This window comes from Onychostruthus taczanowskii, unplaced genomic scaffold (genome assembly GCF_017590055.1).
Source record: "Onychostruthus taczanowskii isolate IOZ18803 unplaced genomic scaffold, ASM1759005v1 scaffold67, whole genome shotgun sequence".
In the NCBI taxonomy this organism is placed as follows: Eukaryota; Metazoa; Chordata; class Aves; order Passeriformes; family Passeridae; genus Onychostruthus; species Onychostruthus taczanowskii.
In genome coordinates this window covers 6,779,616-6,798,779 of record NW_024504455.1, presented here as the reverse complement: position 1 = coordinate 6,798,779, position 19,164 = coordinate 6,779,616, and the positions used below count along the sequence as shown (strand labels likewise).

The following is a 19,164-nucleotide window of genomic DNA, read 5'->3' as shown; positions in this document are numbered from 1 at the left end:
ATGTGTTATTCCTAAAGAATACATTTCCATAACACAGAATCACCTATATTGTAAATACTTAATATTAAAATATAATTTAAAAATCTCAAGTCTGGAGATCAGCACACAGCATTTCTAGATCAGTGAAAATATTTGAAGACTAGAGAGGCCATTTAAATCAATATCCTATTTGTTAGTTTATTATTCACATGAAATTTTGAAAATGTAGAACAAAACTAGTTGAATACACACATGTGAACAGAAATTAAAGGAACAATGTGAAGAACAAAACTTTTGTTTGAGGCTTGTTCCCTGAGATTTATTTCCACTGGACACCTCTACTATTCATAAAAGGACTTTTTTGTTTTTTCAGTAAGTCTGCACCCAAAAGTTCAAACCTCTTTTTCACTCTAGGTCATCCCAATCACTGCATTCCCAAATCCCTATCTTGATGACATTGAGATGTCACACAGCATCATACACAGAATAGGCCACTAAATTGATAGACTACACACTTTAACAAGAGTTACTGTACATTATGTTATCTATTTTTAAAGAAAGCATTTTCCATGCCAGTCACCTTTTCTCTCTCAAGCAGTTGTTTCATAATTTGAGGTGGATGAGAAATTTTAACTCAAAATAGAGGTTACAGCATCTCCAATATAAACCACTACATACCATTTTTCAGGGAAAACATGAAAAAGTTCAATATGAAACAACATCACTCAGACAGTCTGAGGTTTCCAAATGTTCTCCTAGGGTATTTTTCATATACCATGCAAAGAGTTCTCTCCCTTACAGCAGTGCATGAGAAAAAAAGAGGGATTTAAATTCAATAATGGGATTTTCCGGATACAAAGAAACCAGGATTTGACTGGAGCATTGGAATCTTATTTTGGAAGTTTCTTCTGACTTTATGGAATATTAACCTAGTGTTGAGTACTGAACATTGCATTTGCAGATAATCAGTCCTTAAATCCTGTACTTATAATTCTCTGCTCTCCACCCTACCACGAACAGCCATGTTGTCCCAGAATACCTGTCAATCTTGCCTAACAGGTGGCAAACCAACCAAGTTTAAAATACCAGATTAATAACTATTTTTATATATTCTACAGGAGGCTGAAAAAGCAGCTCAAAAACATCCATCATTAAAGTAATTTATTTCTGTCAAAGCCATGAATAAAAGCCCTTCACCTCTCAGCTGTTTTAACTAGTTTGCAATCTCCTTTTATTTTCTTCCATGCATGGAAACAAAGATAGCATGATACACCTCTTGAAGATAATATTGAAGCCTTACTATATATGACTGTGGTGGATTCCAGTGAACCCAATCATAATTCACTTTGTCTTCATCACGGACCACATATCTTGCCCAGGGTGAAATACGATAGAGGAGGGCGCCGTTCTGAGCACGAATCACCACCTATAAAATAACACAACATATGCAGGCAGTCACTTATAACTCATAGAACGCCTCCTATGCAAACCACAGCACAGAATGAAATAGTAGACTACACAGAAATTTAATTTAAAGAACACACAAACACACGATGCAAGTCAAGAGAAGGAAGAACGACCCAGCCCACAGGGATGATTTGCAAAGGGACAGTAAAGCAGACATGTCAGACAGGAGTGATGTTCATCAGCAAGAGCTGAAAGGTGAGAATATACATAAGATTTATATAAGTAATGGGAGAAGAAGCCTTTCCAAATGGATTTCTGTTATGTTCCCTAATTACCCCTGTCATTGCTATTTCCTTTCCATGTTCTGATAAATTTAAATAGATATGCAGTATAATGCCATTAGGATGAGAACTGTGATTTGTTTAACTTGGCAAACAAAACAATCTGGTAAGGCAATTTTAATATCATAACTCCATCTTCTTTTCCATGCTCTGAGAGTCCTCAACAATGTCACATAGCCCAGAACCACAGACAATACAAGAAGCACAGGACAGTTTTTGGGTCAAGGCAAAGAAAAAGTTCCACCTTGCTCACATCCTCCCACCCCATCCCACCTCCCCTCTCCTCAGCCCAGAAGGAACAGCACCATTCTGGTGTTGCTTGGTATCTTGGCTGCCACTAAAACAGTAACACAGATGGTTTGCAAATTTAAAACCTAGAAATGTACAAGCAAATGAAGGCACAGAATTCTTAATTCTGCTTTTTTAAAGAAAGTGATGACTGATGATTTTTTAGTTTCATTGTTGGTAGTAGGGGGCTTTTTTTTTTTTTGTAAGAAAAATGATGAAATTATAAGAAGCCTCAAATTAAAAGGGTTGAGGTTTTTTCCACTCCTTTGGTGGTTGGTTTTTTTTTGTTTTTTTGGGGTTTTTTTTTGTTACAAATAGTGACTTGTCTTTGCTCCCAATTTCTAACAGGCAGTCTGGAAGATAAAATTATCAAAGAATTGCCTTTTCACCTCTGGCAAGTGTCTTTCATTGTTTTGTTGGATTATCTGCATCCTTAACCCAATCATGGAAGAAGGCAGGATCACAGAATCATGTTTAGTTGATCTTTTAAAGGTCAAACTTTCCTTGACCTTTTCCTCCTTCAAAGAGAAAAATATGTATATGCAGACAGTTAATGGAAGTTGATAGAATAAGGCAAGGAAGAATGACTGCTGTGCCTTAGTACATAGTATTATAACTCCAATAACTCAAAATAGATTTGATAAAATGGAGTAATTAATACCAAAAACCTCACCAGAAAAAGCTGAGAAAGTTATTTCAAACACTGTAAAGCTGTATGGAATTTTTTTTTCTGTTAGTTGTGCTAGCAAAGCTGACCCAAAGAGTATTTCTGCAAATTCTATCAACACCGAGAAGATCCTCCTTGCTGATAGCATTGACAATTTGCAAATTATTCTTAAAATAATAAAAGTTATCTCCTCTCTCTAATATCACACTTCCGATGGTGCTATTGCTTCTTTTATTATTTTGTCCCAATTTACCCATCACAGAACTAAGATGATTACTGCATATAATAACCTACTCATCTTGGCATTCCTTTTTTCTAATATTTTAGCATAATTCATACTAGACAGGCTTATGAAGGGTGGGCACATTCAAGAAATGTGGAGTAATTAATCTACATTCAGAACATTAATTAGCTGTAGTACTGGTTTAATCCAAAAATGATACTGGAGGGGGGAAATGTACATTTCTTTATTATGATATATTAATCCAGTCACGTACTGTCTTTAATTAAAGCCATTAAGCAATGAAAAAGTTAGGAGAAAAAAAAAAAAAAAGACATCAGAAAACCATTTAAATGGCCAACCATCAGTTATTTCACTTTTTCAACTTCTACAGTTACACCACATAACTAATCTCTGTATCCCATCCTTCTGAAAAAGTAAAAGAACTTCTGTTGTTCTGTAGTCACTTAAATTGACCTTATTTTCCCTCATTTGTGAGACACAAGTGCATTTGTTTTACCATTTATTCAGAAGTAATTTTGTTCAAGTGCTAGTGTTGCATTTATTCAAAACATCTACAAAGCCAAACTTAAGGGTTACACTTTTCAGGAATTGAGAGATTTACAGGAAGTTGTACAAGTCTCTAGCAACTTTCACAGACAGAATTTTAATAGATAAAACTAAAACTTCCTAGAAATACATACATTCATTTGTCATATATTATGATAGTAATAATACAGAATCATAAACAAGTTGTGAAAATCTATGGATTGTTTTTATACACTTGAACAGTCTTAAAACTTTAGAGTCTGCTCTATTTTAAGGCTCATAATCTAAATTGTTGGGTTCATTCATTTTAAAACTTTGCTTGCAGTTCTATTATGCAAATATGTAAGAAAACTCCCATGCTCAAAAGAAAAAGTTAACATATAATCACAAGGTTGGAAGAGACATTTAAGATCGTAGAGTCCAACCCAAATCAAAAACGGAAATAATGAAATTTAACCATGCTGATATCAGAAAAATCTCCAAAAATGTGGGGAAGCACTTATTTTAAACAAGCTACCATAAAATTTATTTGTTGCTTTCTTTACAGTATAGGTGGTAATATATCCAGCCATGGCGATAGATGAATCTCACCCCTACAGTAGAAACCCCAAGTTTTCTCATTTGTTGCTGTAATTTTTGAGTATCATGGGCAGTGCACAGAGAAAGCAGAGTCAAAAAGAACAATCACTACACCACCACAGCTGGTAAAGTTGAATTGTTTCCTTCTCTGGTTTGCAGAGGCATAATCAACAGTGTCCTTACAGATCTATCAAGTGATCCCTGGCAATTCCAATTCTTTGTAGCTATGCTTGTTTAATACTTTTCTTAATTTTATGTGAATACCATTTACAGAGTCTCTCCTAGACTTAATTATCAAGCTCTATACTGAATAATCTTATTCCTCTCTCCTGATATTGTATACAGTTTTATTAATAAAAGTTAGAAATAAAAATTCCAAATGTTTTCTGAAGTTTCTTGAGACAGAACTGTCACATCACCATGCTTAGCTGAAGCATGAGCACAGGAATTGGAAAAAACTAAATGGCACTACCAAACAAATAGCAGTTCAGCCCAAGACTGACAAAAATAACTCCAATGCAAACAGCCTGACAGCTTTAATTCCCGAATTTGCTTTGCTATTTCTTGAAACAATTACATATAATTAAAATAATAAAATAATAATTAAAGGAGTAAAATTATAAAGCACACATAAAACAAAGGCAGGTGCTCCACTCACCCCAAATTATGACTTGTGGTCCCTTCTCTGCAGCGTCCAGATATAAAAATTAGCTGCTGTGTATACTCTAAATGTGCTGTTACAGATTTTGCATGCATAAGGAATACTGAATATAGTCATTACACAGCACTTTTGACAGAGTAAATATAAATCAGTTTAAAAGATACTGTACTATTCCTCCAAATTAGTTTGAAATGAGTAAAAACAAATTCATAAAAGTTGCAGCCTAACCAGCTACTACATAGTTCATCAGGACTTTATAGCTGACTTTACATTTTCTAATTAACTCAAAAAACTGCTCTCTAAAGGACATATATAAAACCATGATGTTCATTAAATTAGGCTTTTTCAAACTGGCCTTGGGATTTACCTACTTCATTGTCACAAGATATGTCCCTGATCATTCTTCAACATACGTAAGGAGGGACATGCCACCATTTGGTATAAAAACTACAGCCCCCATTAAATAAAGCTTTAAAAATGCATAGTGCTATAGCAAGAAACACATGCCAAGCAAACTGACAAAAGCTTAGCCTCTCATCCCAAGCAACCTCTTAGTTATTTAGACTTAAGTTAAAGAAAGTCCTAGGTAAAAATAATCCCTGTATTTCTGATCCTATTGTTACAGAAAACACTCCAACAAGAGGACAAGAGAGGGGGAAAAGGAAATCCAAGTTTCTGACACAAACTAATATATCCTCCCCAATTAGTTAAAAACCAACAAAAACTGATGAAGAAGAAAGAAACCAGTATCTCAAAAGAGTTACATATTCCACTGCCCAAATTTAGACAGAATGGAAAAATACAAAATAACATATGTAAAGAACTTGCCACCATTTACATTAACCACCTCTTTGTGTGAAACATGAGATAAAGTAATATATTATCAAACTGTATAGTAGGTGGACAATATCATGATTTTTTTGTGTCTTTGTGCTTAAAGGGAAGTATCTCAAAACAGTAAACCTGTTTAGAACTAGATCAAAAAGAGGGTTTTTCCCCTGTTTCCAAAGTCTCCATGATGGCTTTCCCATTGGAAACTTGTAATAAGAATGTAGGTAATTCAGAGTAAGTCATGCTGAATTTGCCTACATCAACTTTAAAAATAGCTCACCTAAATAGTTTAGGGTTTTTCCCCACCTCCCCTAGTGGTAAGCATTCAAAATCCTTGATTCGACCTTTAAATGTCACATGATTCTGGCTTCCAAGTGAGATATAAATACATGTAAATAAATTATCTCACAGAAATAAGTGTCAGGAAGACAGAATGAAAATGTCCTTCAAAACCTGACATTAAAAAGCCAATTTGCTCTAAAAATGGACATGACATAGACACACAATTTATATAAGTACAACCGCAAAACAACAGAAGTGAAGACCTCAACCTATGCTGTACATCTTTTGTATTCAAAGGTTAAAAATTTATGTTTGGTATTCATTTTCCATTATAGGGATGTTGGGTGTATTTTCAAAGTTTCTGTCTGAAGTGTACAGCATCTTAAAGCTTAGCATCCCAAAGCACTGTAATAACTGCTGTGGATTTCACAGATGAGTACACTTAACATATTAAAAACATGATCTTAAACCTGAGTTTTATGGCATCAGTGCTAATAAGTGATTAATTTTGAAGAACTTTCAGATCTGAATAAAACCACTAAAAAAAACAAATGTATGGCTGTAGTTGGAGAAAACATAAGCAACAAAGGCTGGCTTTGAAAGTATGTAAAAACCAAGGTGCAAAAGTTCATTCCAGTTTTCCAAATGCTGGACTACTGGAAGAGAAAGCAAGACCTAAACCTCACAATAACATTAGTACCAAAGTGACAATGCATTCCATGCCTGTCCACTAGAGAATAGGAAAGTCATGGAATGGGGAGGAGGTTGTAGGATAAAACTAAATATAGGGGTTATGAGTCTGTTTGATGATGTTTGAAACTCTCAAAAGCAGTTTATTACAGTTAAGGGGAAACCATCACTCTGAGGTCAGTCTAGTATCATAAAGAAAACGCAATAACACATAGGAGCAATTCAGAAGCTGAAATAGGTCTCATTTAATGTAATGATGCTGCCAATGCAGGACAAGTGAGATTGAAAGGCCTTGATTTTTCAGGCATTTCAGACTCTTGGGTATCCCATTATTCTGCCTTTCCAAAATAACACGGGCCTTTTATATCACCCACAGTACATCCAGCAATTCCTTCTGGATGTCTTGGGGCATTTAAAGGAAAACTCTGTGCTTACATTCAGGCAATTTTCAACCTACTGTGACTAAGGGAAATCTGCTGGCTTTTTATGAGCAGATACCACACATTTTTTCTTACGCAATCTATAATGATAAAAAGTATGAAAGGTTCACAACAAATTTAAAAGCTTTGTCACATATACAAATTTAGATAAAAATAAATCCCTGTGTAAAAATGGAGCTTAATATGGTTGTCCTATTGTTATGACAGATGAAACTCTGCAGCAACAGGCCACAAACTACCACTTTTAAAATTCATATATGTTTTTGAATATCCCTTTTTTCTTTGTGTTTACCTTCTCTTCACAACAGCTCCATTTGGCTACCCCAACTCTCAGTGTGCACAAAGATCTTCAGAACAGTGTAAGAGAATATTCAAGAGAAAGTTGTGCAAGATCAGACAACTACTCTGCTCAGCAACCACTCCTTCAGCTTTCAGTTCCTGCACCTAAAGCAGACTTCAAAACCATACATGAGCATTTAATTTAATGATGATGTGCTTCCATAAGGTGTCTACCTCTGTTTCCACTTATTAGGAGAAAGGCTCAAACATTAGAACTAAAAGGCCATGCTGCCATTCCCTATTTTTCAGATATTTATTTTGATTTACAAGTATAATCTTCTGGACAAGTTCTTTAAAAAAAAAAAAAACAATATAAAGAATTTAGACATATTACTGCTGTTTGAGAGATTTGTTATATAGTATTTTATCATTTCTATTCCAGCTGAGGAAATGAAAATAACAAAATGATAACTAAATAACTGATGAATATATGCAAACCAATAAATTGCTCTGAAACACTGTATTATTATTTCATTATTTTAATAGCTTGAAAACACTTAGAATGATTCTTGGTATATGTGGCTTTTAATACAATGATGAAATTAAATTGACCATCAAACCAGCAATAGCTAATAAAATGAGAGAGTGGACTAGCTTTAATATAAATATGGAAATGGAAGTGACTTGTTATAGAAGGGCAATAAGCTATTATTTCAGTATTTTACAACCTACAGTATTTCATTAGCTTCAGATCTATTCATTTCTGACACAAAATTATCCAAATATAAAAGCCACAGGAATACAGGTGGAAATATCATTTCATCTCAATAACATGCATCCAACTTAAAAGCAAGTTCAATGCAAAACATAAAACATGGGCAGGATAAGCTTTTATAGACTCCTAGAAGTTTGTGTTAGATGCTGTGATAACATAACAAGGTTTATCTACTACAACAAATTTATTAGACATTTAGCATCAAGGTATTTTCCTCCCTCTGTTTTTCTAAAAATAGATTAAAATTAAAAACAATTGTTTGAATACCAAGGTTTTTTTAGCATAATGTGCTCTGTAGAATCTAAAAGTTTACATTTTTACTTTAGCTGTAGATGAATAGGGTAACCAAGAAAAAACTACAAACTTCCAAGAATACAAAAGAATCTGACCTAATATATTTTGGATACATTGGTGCTGGAAGAAAACCTGGTCTTAGATTTTATTTCATACATGCTGTTCAGTTTCAAAGACAGGTCCTGCATTCAAGACACCAATACAACCCTGTTATTTTCTCTTTTTCCTTAAATTTTGCATCCTTTTCTCAATACCCTCAAGTTGCTCCAGAAACAGAATCCTAGAGCTGTTTAGGTTGGAAGAGACCACGGATTCCCACAGCTACTCCAGCACCATGCTCACCACTAAACCATGGCCTGATTGCCATATCCACGTGTTTCCTTAAACTTCTGAGGATGGCAAGTCCATGACTTCCCTGTTCAAATGCATGACCACTCTTTCCTAATATGCAATCTACACCTCTTCCAGCACAACTGGAGGAAATGTCCTCTTTGTCCTGTCACTGGTTACCTTGGAGAAGAGACCCACTCCCACCATGCTACCATCTATCAGCTGAAAGCACCTCTCCCTGTACACCCCTGCCTGTCCTATTCATCCTCAAAAAGAATCAATCCTGACTTTAGCACTCAGGACAGAACACATGGTTCTGATGATCTCTTGCCAGTAGGCAGTGTAAACTGAGGCCATTTACAACAGAAAATAAAATCACATCACCCCCTCACAAACACAGAGGAAAACAGAGAGCAACTCCTCTCTTTCTACAGGTCAGCACTGGTTTGTGAGAGAAGCACTGGAATTTAGCGGCAGTACTTCAGTATGTTTGGTTCTTAAAACAAAGGACCACAGCAGAACACTTCCTGATAACACAGTGCAACCTGCTGCAGAGCCCAGGACTGGAACCTAGAGTTTCTTACCTGACAGTTCACTTTAAAGCAGCTTCAGATAAAAATACAAAAGCCTGATAAAAATTTGGGATCGAACAGCATGGTAAAGAGCATTATTCCATAACTGTCTCACTTTACCTGACAGATTTTTAGAGGCCAGATAAATGTTTCTTTTTAATAGCCTCAGAAACAGAAAGCAATAAATGAAGAAGCAAACACAGCTTCTGCATTAGTGTCTCACTCTTCCTGCTCCTGCACAGCCCTGTAACAAAGCTCAGGAGAGGCAGCAAGGAAATAAATTGATCAGAAGTTCCTCAACACTTCAGTTTCCCCAACTCCAGAGTATCTACCCAAATGAACCTTCACCCAAACTGGAGTGGTAAGGAGCACGGAAAATGGGAGATCTTTCCAGAACTCAACTTCCCCTGAAAAACTTCACCATACTCTATTCATACTGCTCCAAATAACCAAGAAATCGAGTCTATCTGTCAAGGTGCTTGTAGACTGAAGTTATTTCCTTACAGTGAATTGATCATAAACCCTGAAATGAAATTTTGGAAAGAATGGACAGCATGTTGCTTCTTCCAGGCTGTTCTCCTTCCTAAATTGCAAATTGGTTACACTGGAAAGAAAAAGTAATAGAACACTAGTCACATTATCCTTCCACCAAGCTTTTATTTTCCTGATCAATTTATGATTAGTATCAAAACTGAGTCAGATGATACAAACCAGTTGTCTGGTTTGCTCTTTTTGTTCCTAACTGTTTTCTGAAAAAGAAACCTGCTAAAGGGACAAGCATTAATATCAAACATTGAAAAAATATTCCTTAGTTATCAGACATAATAGTACTTTTTAGGGGGTTTACATGTTTAACAAAATTCTGCAGACAAATCTGTGCCATTCAAAAATCATTGGAGAGAGATTTATTTGCTCTGTAAATACATCATGACATCAGCTACTTCAGTCTAAACTTATGGATATTAAATGTTTGTTCACAATTCCCCCATTTTTCCCTTTCCCTTAGCCCTCAAGGAAAGAAAAAGTAAGACTAAAATACAATCAAAATACAAAAGAGGCAAAAGCCTATATTCTAAGCCAAGTCACGAAGTCATGCCTTGATTTTCCAAAAGAGGGAGATACAGCTCCATTTGTGATTTAAGTATTTCAATTGCATTGCAGAACTTCTGAACATCTTTAACTAGTTTACTAGATCAGGTTAAAAAGGAAAGCCTTTGTTCTTTTTTCTATTTTTTTCTCTTAGAAAACTAGGAGAAACCAGTAGTAGCAAAAAACCCAAAAAAAGCTGTATTATCTATTTGAATAAAAAAGTATTTCAAAAGATGGAGCCAGTAGCCTAGTATTAAAAAATATATATGCAGATAAAAATACCATAGGAAAATCAAACTGCCAAAATCCAGGAAACCTTAGGAGAGTTGTTAAAAATGAAAGCAACATCACACATAAACATTCCCAATTGATTTTAACAGTCAAGTGTATAGAAAATACTTCATTAATCACCCAAGCACATGGATTTATAACTGTTAGCTACACAGGGGCAGAAGTATTAGGTATGAGGGACAGCCAGTTGTTTGAGATTTTTTTCACAATGGGAAAACACACATCTGTGCTGAGAGAAAGCATTAAAACTTTTCTTTCAGTCTAGAATCCTGATTTTGAAAACCTTTTAACACACAAAAAAAAAATCAAACTGGAATCTCTAGAATATACAGTTGAAAAAGAAATTTCCCTCCCTATGACTTAATCAGAAACAAGTTACTATAAGAACAGTGATGATGCTCAAAGACTGTAAAAATGTGTACGCATAATATAGAAGCATTCCTGTATGTATTCTGCTAGTCTCTTAGTTAAGAGGCTTGGGGTACAAGAGCATGGTCTGAAAAGCAACCATAATAATAAAGCACATTAGACATACAGTACATGTAACTTCTTACAGTTGTTTCAAGCCATGTCAAGTAGAAAAGAAGCTGATGAAGTATATAATACGGGTACCCAAGCATTAACTATTACTTATCCTCAACTACAAAGCATTTGTATCATGGACAATTGCTGCAGAATGCACCTTGCAATTGGGTGGCTGCGTCATACTGCAGAGAATGTCAGGAGCATTCCCTAGAAAGTGATCTTACCCTCCAAACAGAAACAATTCCCATGAGAATCACAGCCATGCTTATATATTTTTAATATGGACTCAAAATCTGTTTCAAGACCTCTTCTTTAAGATGTCTCCCTCTCTTCTTCAAGGAAAAAAAAAAAATAACACCACATTTTACTTAAATTTTCACCTAGTAGTAATTGAAACAATTAGTCTTCTGTATGGATAAACTAAAAGTAAAATATCTTAAAGTATTTTTAAATAGCAAAACCTCCAACCAGAGAATTGTGCAATCTCCAAGTCACAGGAGAACTAAGCCTGCCAAAATAAATGAACAAGAATATTCTAAAGAACTGAGCTCAGTCTGCAACGAAGGCTCCAAAGAACAACAGCCCACTGCATTACAACAGCTCATTGGTGCTACAGTCTCTCCTATGAGTCCATGAGGAGCTGCACTTTGTTTACTAAATCCAAATAGGCAACGCCAAGAGACCATTTACCTCCAAATGAGATAACAACTCCTCCTGCTGGCAAACCTCATGTATAACCCAAAGAAGTCTACAATAACTTGCTGAAGGGTCCATGGCTCGCAATCACATGGTGAAACATGAAGGGTACTGCCACAGAATTAATGTTTTAATTGTCATCAGCATTACTTATATCCAGAAATGCATATGGTACATGATTTAAGTCCTGTTTAGTAACTTCAAAATTCCAGGAGTACAAGTCTGTTTCCTCTCCCACACAGGCTACGTACCATGATGCTGCAGGACACTTGTTTCATTCACTGTTCAAATTTGAAAACCTGGTGATTGTGTTTTGGGTTGGGTTTTGGTTTGTGGTTTGGTTTTTTTTGTTTTTTTTTTTCTTGCATCCTACTGACTATTTAAGACATGACATTCAAGTGATACAGAACTTGGCACACTGAGCAAGGATATTCCCTCTTCCCTTAGGCTAAGGTAAAAACCAAAATAATTAGAAGTGTTTCTATACGTACATGAAAGGAAATAGCAAACATTTCTTCAGGAAGGTTTCCACTGAAACCAAGCTGAGTACTTCTGCTCAGGATATCCAAGACTCCCTTTGTAAAATCCATCTGACTGCACATAACCTATCTCATAATGACAACAATTTCCCCAGGAAAGTGTTAGATTCTCCAATGTTTGATACTTAAGATCTAGCTAGACAGGGTGCTGGGCCATTGTGACCAGGGCATGCTTTTGTCAAGAACGCCTGGAGCAGAAGATCCTTCAGGTCCCTCCCAACCAGGTGTTCTATGTTTCTATTTACATCTTACAACCCTGAAAGTCCACCACAACTTTAACATTTCTGTCCCTTGAATCATAGCCACCAGCCTGCCATTATTAACAGATTTCCTGAAATTTCACATTCTCATTATAAACACGTTTTTGACTGCAGACTGCTTGAAGTGCATGAGACCTGAACTCCACACCAGTCTGGTATTATGCTGCTGCACCTCCTGATCAGCAGGGTCAGCTGCAGCACCATCTATTTCATTGGTGACAGTAATTACACTTGATGAATTTTACTAGCAGTGGTTCCCTGACACAGATTAACCTACCTGGTCACCATATTTGATTCCTTTTCAAGGTGTACAAGTTTAACACAGAGCATGCAGATCTGCTAGGAAGTATAGGATAAAGTGGTAAAACTGTAAGGATTAAGTTTTGAAACTATTCTTCACAACTAGCTTTCCTCTACCCAGCACCTCAGGAATACAAGTGTACTTTAGGTACTTTCAATCATTATTAATAAACTGTTAATGCTCTAAGTCATTGTAGTTCTTTCCTTTGTACACCTGAGTATTAAAATGCGTAATACATTGGACTGGAAAACTATTAAAACCAATCATAGTGAAGTTATAAGCATTTTGTACAAACTGATGAAAGAACTGTGTTGTTCATGCCTGCCTGGATCTTGTACTGGCCTTGGCACCTACAACTCCTGTTCAGCAACCACTGAAACCACTCAAACATGCAAGAGTATCAGTAGAAAAATACTGTGTTAACAAGTGTACAAGTTATCAAATTTAATCACAGTACAAGATACTCCCTCAAAAAACTATAAACATCACCATTTAAATACATAGAATATATATATACAGACACAAACACAGAGATGTGAAATTGAAAAGGATACAGATTTAACAAATAATGGAATGCAGAGCTTTTAGAAAGTTTCTACCACTTTGAGGTGTTCTTTCCAGGAAAAATACAGGAACTGCATTGCATGAATATTCAAGTGCTATTTAGTTGCATATATAGATTGATGCACCTACCCAGCACATTGTTAGCTAAAGTGTCAAATGAGTTTATTAGTCTAAAAAATTATTTTTCTGGTAGCAATTTCAGAAATTACATACCTATTGTCATGATTAGAAAGCTGAACAATCACGTCTACTTTAATATATCCTCTCTAGCTCATAAAATAAAATTTAGTGGTTCTACTATACAGATTCCTTTTCTAGTTAATGTTACAGGGCACCAGGGTAGCTCTATCACAATTACCAATATTTTTCAAGTACTGATCTTGCAATTTTTTTTTTATTTAGCTATGTGAAAATATTTCAGAACTTGATCATGAATTTGGAAATTATTTTCAACTAGATTTAAATTCTTAAAGGAATACATTTGCTAATTGTTTTCCATTTTCTATGTTGTTCTTTGGCATTCCTGTAAATAATATTAAGCAAGCTCCCAAGTGCAGATACTAAAAGCTCAGTTTTTACCAATACTATCCCTGAACTTCACTGACACTATTTTAAAATTAGGATCTTGCCAACTACAGTGAAAACTTAATTTACAGATATATATAATGCAGTTGGAAAAATCATTTATAAATAAACAGTAAAAAGACAAAGTGTAGCACTGATTACACTCCTGCATTAATACAACTACACCCAAGGAGACTTGCTATAAAGGTTTACCCATGATAATTTTTGTAAAAAGCTTGCTATGTTATCTAAGAAGTTAATTAAAAATACCCAATCTGAAGGAAAAAAAAAAACCCAGTCATTTTCCACCACAAAAGGTAAGTACTTGCACCCCAACTGCTACCACTGTAGAATGACAAACATGCTGATGTTTAAGGAAAACATCTTTCAAACTACCTCTTTAGAAATAATGAGAGGTAAAAGCCTTCTTTTATTAAAGGATAACACTTGGCTTTGGGTTTAAATCTTTGCTCACTTGTGACATCTGTCAGAAGCTTAAAAGCCAGCACTACCCTACCATAATAGCAACAATATTTGTTCACTTAACTCAGTCTAAGCTCCCAATTGATCCACCAGAGAAAGAAAAAAGATACCCTTTTCTAGCAAGGTAACCTTATTTTGAAGACGGATGTCAAAATTCACAAGGGAGTCACTCAACTATCATAAGCAGCCATCTCTTCACAAAGAAAAGTGTCAGAAGATTTACAGCAGGTTTTTTAATTACTCATTTTCTGCAATGTTTATATTTACTTATGAGAAGAGTGCCTGAAGAGCTACAGTAGACAGCCTGCTTCTATTTGAAAACAGGCAAACGTTTGACCTCTGCTCCTCATTTATTTTCCCACAAAAATATTTTGTGACCTGATCTAAATTAGTGTCACCGACTACACTCCATCCATTTCCCATTCTGGCTTAGATATTACTTATTTAAAAGAAATGACCTTGTTACCATTTCAGAACTTGGCATTCGCCTGCGTGGAACTGAAGATCAAAACAGAGTAGACAGAAGTTAAAGAAAAGGACCTTCTGGAGGAGACATTTCTTCCCCTAACAGATTAATCACCACAATAATGTCTGAAGTTAACTATTTTAACTTAAGTATTTAAGAATCATACTGGTGAAAGAAACTTCTAAAGCTGTGATTCCCTTAGGCTTCTTTAGTAAAGAAAAGTGGGAAATGCTTCCACTACTAGAAAGATGCCTGTTGCCTAGTCTAGTGCAGACACCAGCGCCTGTGTATTTCAACATTATCTCTGCAATCTGCATAGTAATTTCTATCTGCAAACAACCAATTTTCTCAGCTTCTACATGAACAAAGAACAGCAAAACTGTGCTCTAACACACAAAATACAGACATTTATAAACAACCATAAATGTTTGAACCACATAGCTCAAGGACAACTTACAGAAAAAGCAGAAGCTTTCTGCACCCATTAGCAGAATGGGAGAGGGTAAGATCAGCTGTAGTGTGAGGATAAGGTACACGTCTACCATGGGAATATTCCAAAAGCTTATGTGATAAACCATCTTTGAACTACCTTAACTGGAGACTTTTTAGGTTTTTTTCCTCTTAGTCTCATTATCTGACTACATTACAAGTACACACAGAGAAGTGTTGGATTCAGTCCTGAAGGCACCATGGAACAAAGTGTCGTGAAAGATTATCAGCAAAGCTACAGATGAGGCAGGGAGTAGCTCCATATGAATGGAGCCATCAATTATGACTACATACACTCATGAATCAAGTTTCTAAATATTTGGTCCTTTTTGAAGGAATATACTCAAAAGAAAATGTTTCACAGGCAGTCTTGCTTCAAAAGCCTGTTGGACAACGTGTCATGAGTGTCCGTGACAGCCACGTAACTTTGTCCAAAATTGACCATGGAAAGCACAATTAAAGTGACAGGGTAGAAAAAGCCGAAAAACAAAAACTCACATTCTACTCTGCCAGTGGGTATATTTTGGCTTTTCAGAAAATTCAGAGCAATTACAGAAGTACAGCAATTCATCTTGAAAGTAAATCATATGCAATCCATGGCAATTCCACATACTATACAAATTATGTATAATGCAATCCTTGTTTTATGGAGTTTATATTTCCAAGGAAATGCTGAACAGGAAGAAAATACTATCAAGAACTTACTTCAAAATAAGGAGGTATGACCAGTGATTATCCAAGACATCTTACATTGTTCCAAAAGCATTTAAGATTCTATGGGTTTTTTAACTATTGTGTTAATAATTATCAACACTCATCATCATCATTCACACCTCTAATCTTTACAAAAAGCATAGAATTTTCTACAGTAATTGACTCAAGAGTTTTGTAGATAAAACAGAGAAGGTAAATTCAGCAACAATCAAAAAATCTAACCTACTTGCATCTCAAAACCATGGAAAATATTAAATAACCATTCTGCATTCTCATACTTTTCTGCATAATCACTGCATTTCTGAGTTGCAGACAAGTATTTTCTTTCCTGCTCTGTAAAATAAAAAACAGCTTTCTCATCCTTGAATGATTATTCCTGAACTTCAATTTATCCTTATTTATTACCGGGATTATTTCATAAGGCATAACAAAAAGCATAGAGATAAGCACACACACTGAGTAAGCATTTCCAGAGCATTTTTTACACATATCTTTGTTTTAACACATTTCTTGTTTGCCTAAGCAGATTTTCAGCAGAAAAAATGAGGATTTTTTTTTCAGCATTCTAGTTCTGTTGATGGGACCTCTGAAAATGCAGTAGTATTATACAAATGCTCCCAGGTTCATAATTTTCATAGTCTATAGGTAATTTCAGTACATACATTTCTTTCCTTTGGTACTTATTACTGCCCTCTAATAGCACCCAGTATCTCAAACTCAAGCTCTGAGTGCAATAAAGCACATCTCTGATTTAAACCAATATTCACCCAGAAATCATCAACTATGCTGTGAGTTAGTCATTATTAGATGTATTTGCACTAAGCATACAACTGTGGCATGTGACAGCTCATGGATGCTTATGAAATACAACTGTGGTCAGTTTCCCTTACTTAAGCTTTCCACTCAGTACTGTGAATTCCTAAAAAAGGTAAGTTTTACAAACCTGCATGTACCATTAAAGCAACCAAAAATCACCTGAAAAGCCATAGTTAAAAGTATTGAAAGTACTGAAAAATTACCAAGTATTGAGATTTTAACAGGATCTTAACAACAGGTAGTTGCATCAAATACAGAAAGATTTTGCCTATACATGACTTAATTCTTCTTTTTTAGATTATCAATTTGCAAACTGTTTTCCTCTTATGACATGGTGCAATACCCTACAACTACATTTCAGCCACATATGACTGTTCCCAAAATCTCTTTGTGATGCTTAATGTTTCACTCCTTTAGGTCACTTTGTTCAACTAGATAAAGTGCTTCTGCTTCTTAGACCAATCAGAAGATGATAAAGTTACTTAGAAGAAAACAAAATGGACAGTAAATGAGTAAGAAGAGTTACAAGAGTTAGAGTAAGTCTAGAACCAACACCTTTAGCTTTGACCCATGGGGCACAGGAGAACGGCCATCTTCAGGTGGAATGAACAACTCCCACTTCCCATATTCCAACTTCTTATAGGGATGAGAAGATGGATTCCAGCCATCTGCAATATAAGAAATAATACTAAGTGCTCATCTTAAAATGCATCCAATTACAATTCAAAGGTGTAACTCTGAGTTCCATCTTTCTGATAATAAATTTCAGTGAGAGCAGACACAAATACTTATATGCCTGATACTGCACACACATTCAAAAGGGGTAAAATGAAATGCCAGAGTTTTAAGTCTTCAGGAAGACTCCTTTGTCATTAAAAAATTAACTGAAAATCCCATAATTCAAGATTCTTTGTCCACTTTGGATTTATTGAGCACTAGAGATGTGCAGGGATGGTCATTATGGCCTGTCCAACTGAACAGAACAGACACCTGCCAAGGGCGTCTGGAGTGTTTGTAAGGTTAACTCCTTTGAATGGAGTGAAGATATCACTTCTGAACTGACACATTTCAGCAATGAAGTCCTTTCTAGACTCCATTTCTAGAAGGAAGTAAAAGGATAAGTTTGAAAATTCCTTTTTTTCTTTTTCCCTTGAAATGTCTACTTCACATAGTTCAAGGCAGTGGACTCAAGCTAAATAGGAACCAGTCAACACAGAAAACTGAATTACAAGACGTTAAAGCAACACATGGTAATCTTCCTTAAGCTCATCTATTTGCATGCCATGGCCACTTGTAATAAAAAACAAAAACAAAACAACAACAAACCAAAACCCACACATCAATGAAAGAAGAATAAGCAGACTTCAGTTTAAGAATATTAACTCAGAGTTGTATAAAACAACATTGGTACTAAATATGTCAGGTTAAAAGCATTTCAATAAAAAACTGGACAGTTAAACTGAAGCAGGATCATCACTTTTGCTACCATGGAAATCACAGCAGGGGAGGTAGGGAAATCAAGGAGGTCTATCCATCAGCATATGTATTTTCCTAAACATCAATAATCACAAATATTATCTGCTGTGCAACAAAAGGATAATCCTTCCTGGCAATGTATGGATATGTTGCATTTCAGAAAAAGATCAGACTGCTTTGAAAGTTAATGGTTGCATTTGCACAGCTGTTTAAACCGAAGAACTGCCAATCTTTAAAAAACACTGAAAGACACAAATTAAACAAGGCCACACAATCTGACAAAAATTAGCATGCCAGACAAATATTCTGGTACCTACTCATTTTAGAGTGGAGAGTAAAACAGAAATGCAATTAATTCAGTATTCTATTTAGATTATAGTTTTATCATGTTTAAAGTATTTGGATAGTGGAGCTAAATTGCACATATTAGCAGTGAAGAAATTATTTACTAAACTATTGCTTAACAGCAGAACTTACATATTAGTAAGATTTAGATGGTTCCTCCCCCTTGGCTTTACACGAAATTTCAATCAAGAAAAATAATTAAACAAATACTACTAGTATCTACTAGGACTAACATCAAACAAACAATACCCTGACAATTAAGCAATACTCCTGCATAAAATTTCTAAACTGCAAACTATAGTGTTTATACAGTAAAATATAGATGTATTTTTTATTTCAAGGCACAGTAAAAAAGATGCAGA

General features: G+C 35.3%; 1 protein-coding gene across 2 annotated transcripts in view; it reads right to left on the bottom strand.

Annotated features, from left to right (window-relative positions):
• The window catches only part of GBE1 (1,4-alpha-glucan branching enzyme 1), a 139,412-nt gene that overhangs the window by 81,227 nt on the left and 39,021 nt on the right, over positions 1–19,164 (bottom strand). For both annotated transcript variants that reach the window (XM_041420850.1, XM_041420851.1), the window contains exons 3-4: positions 17,537–17,649; positions 1,280–1,405 (exon numbers count right to left, since the gene is read on the bottom strand). In XM_041420850.1, coding sequence (XP_041276784.1) covers positions 1,280–1,405; positions 17,537–17,649 — 239 coding nt within the window. The remainder of the gene's footprint in view (positions 1–1,279; positions 1,406–17,536; positions 17,650–19,164) is intronic.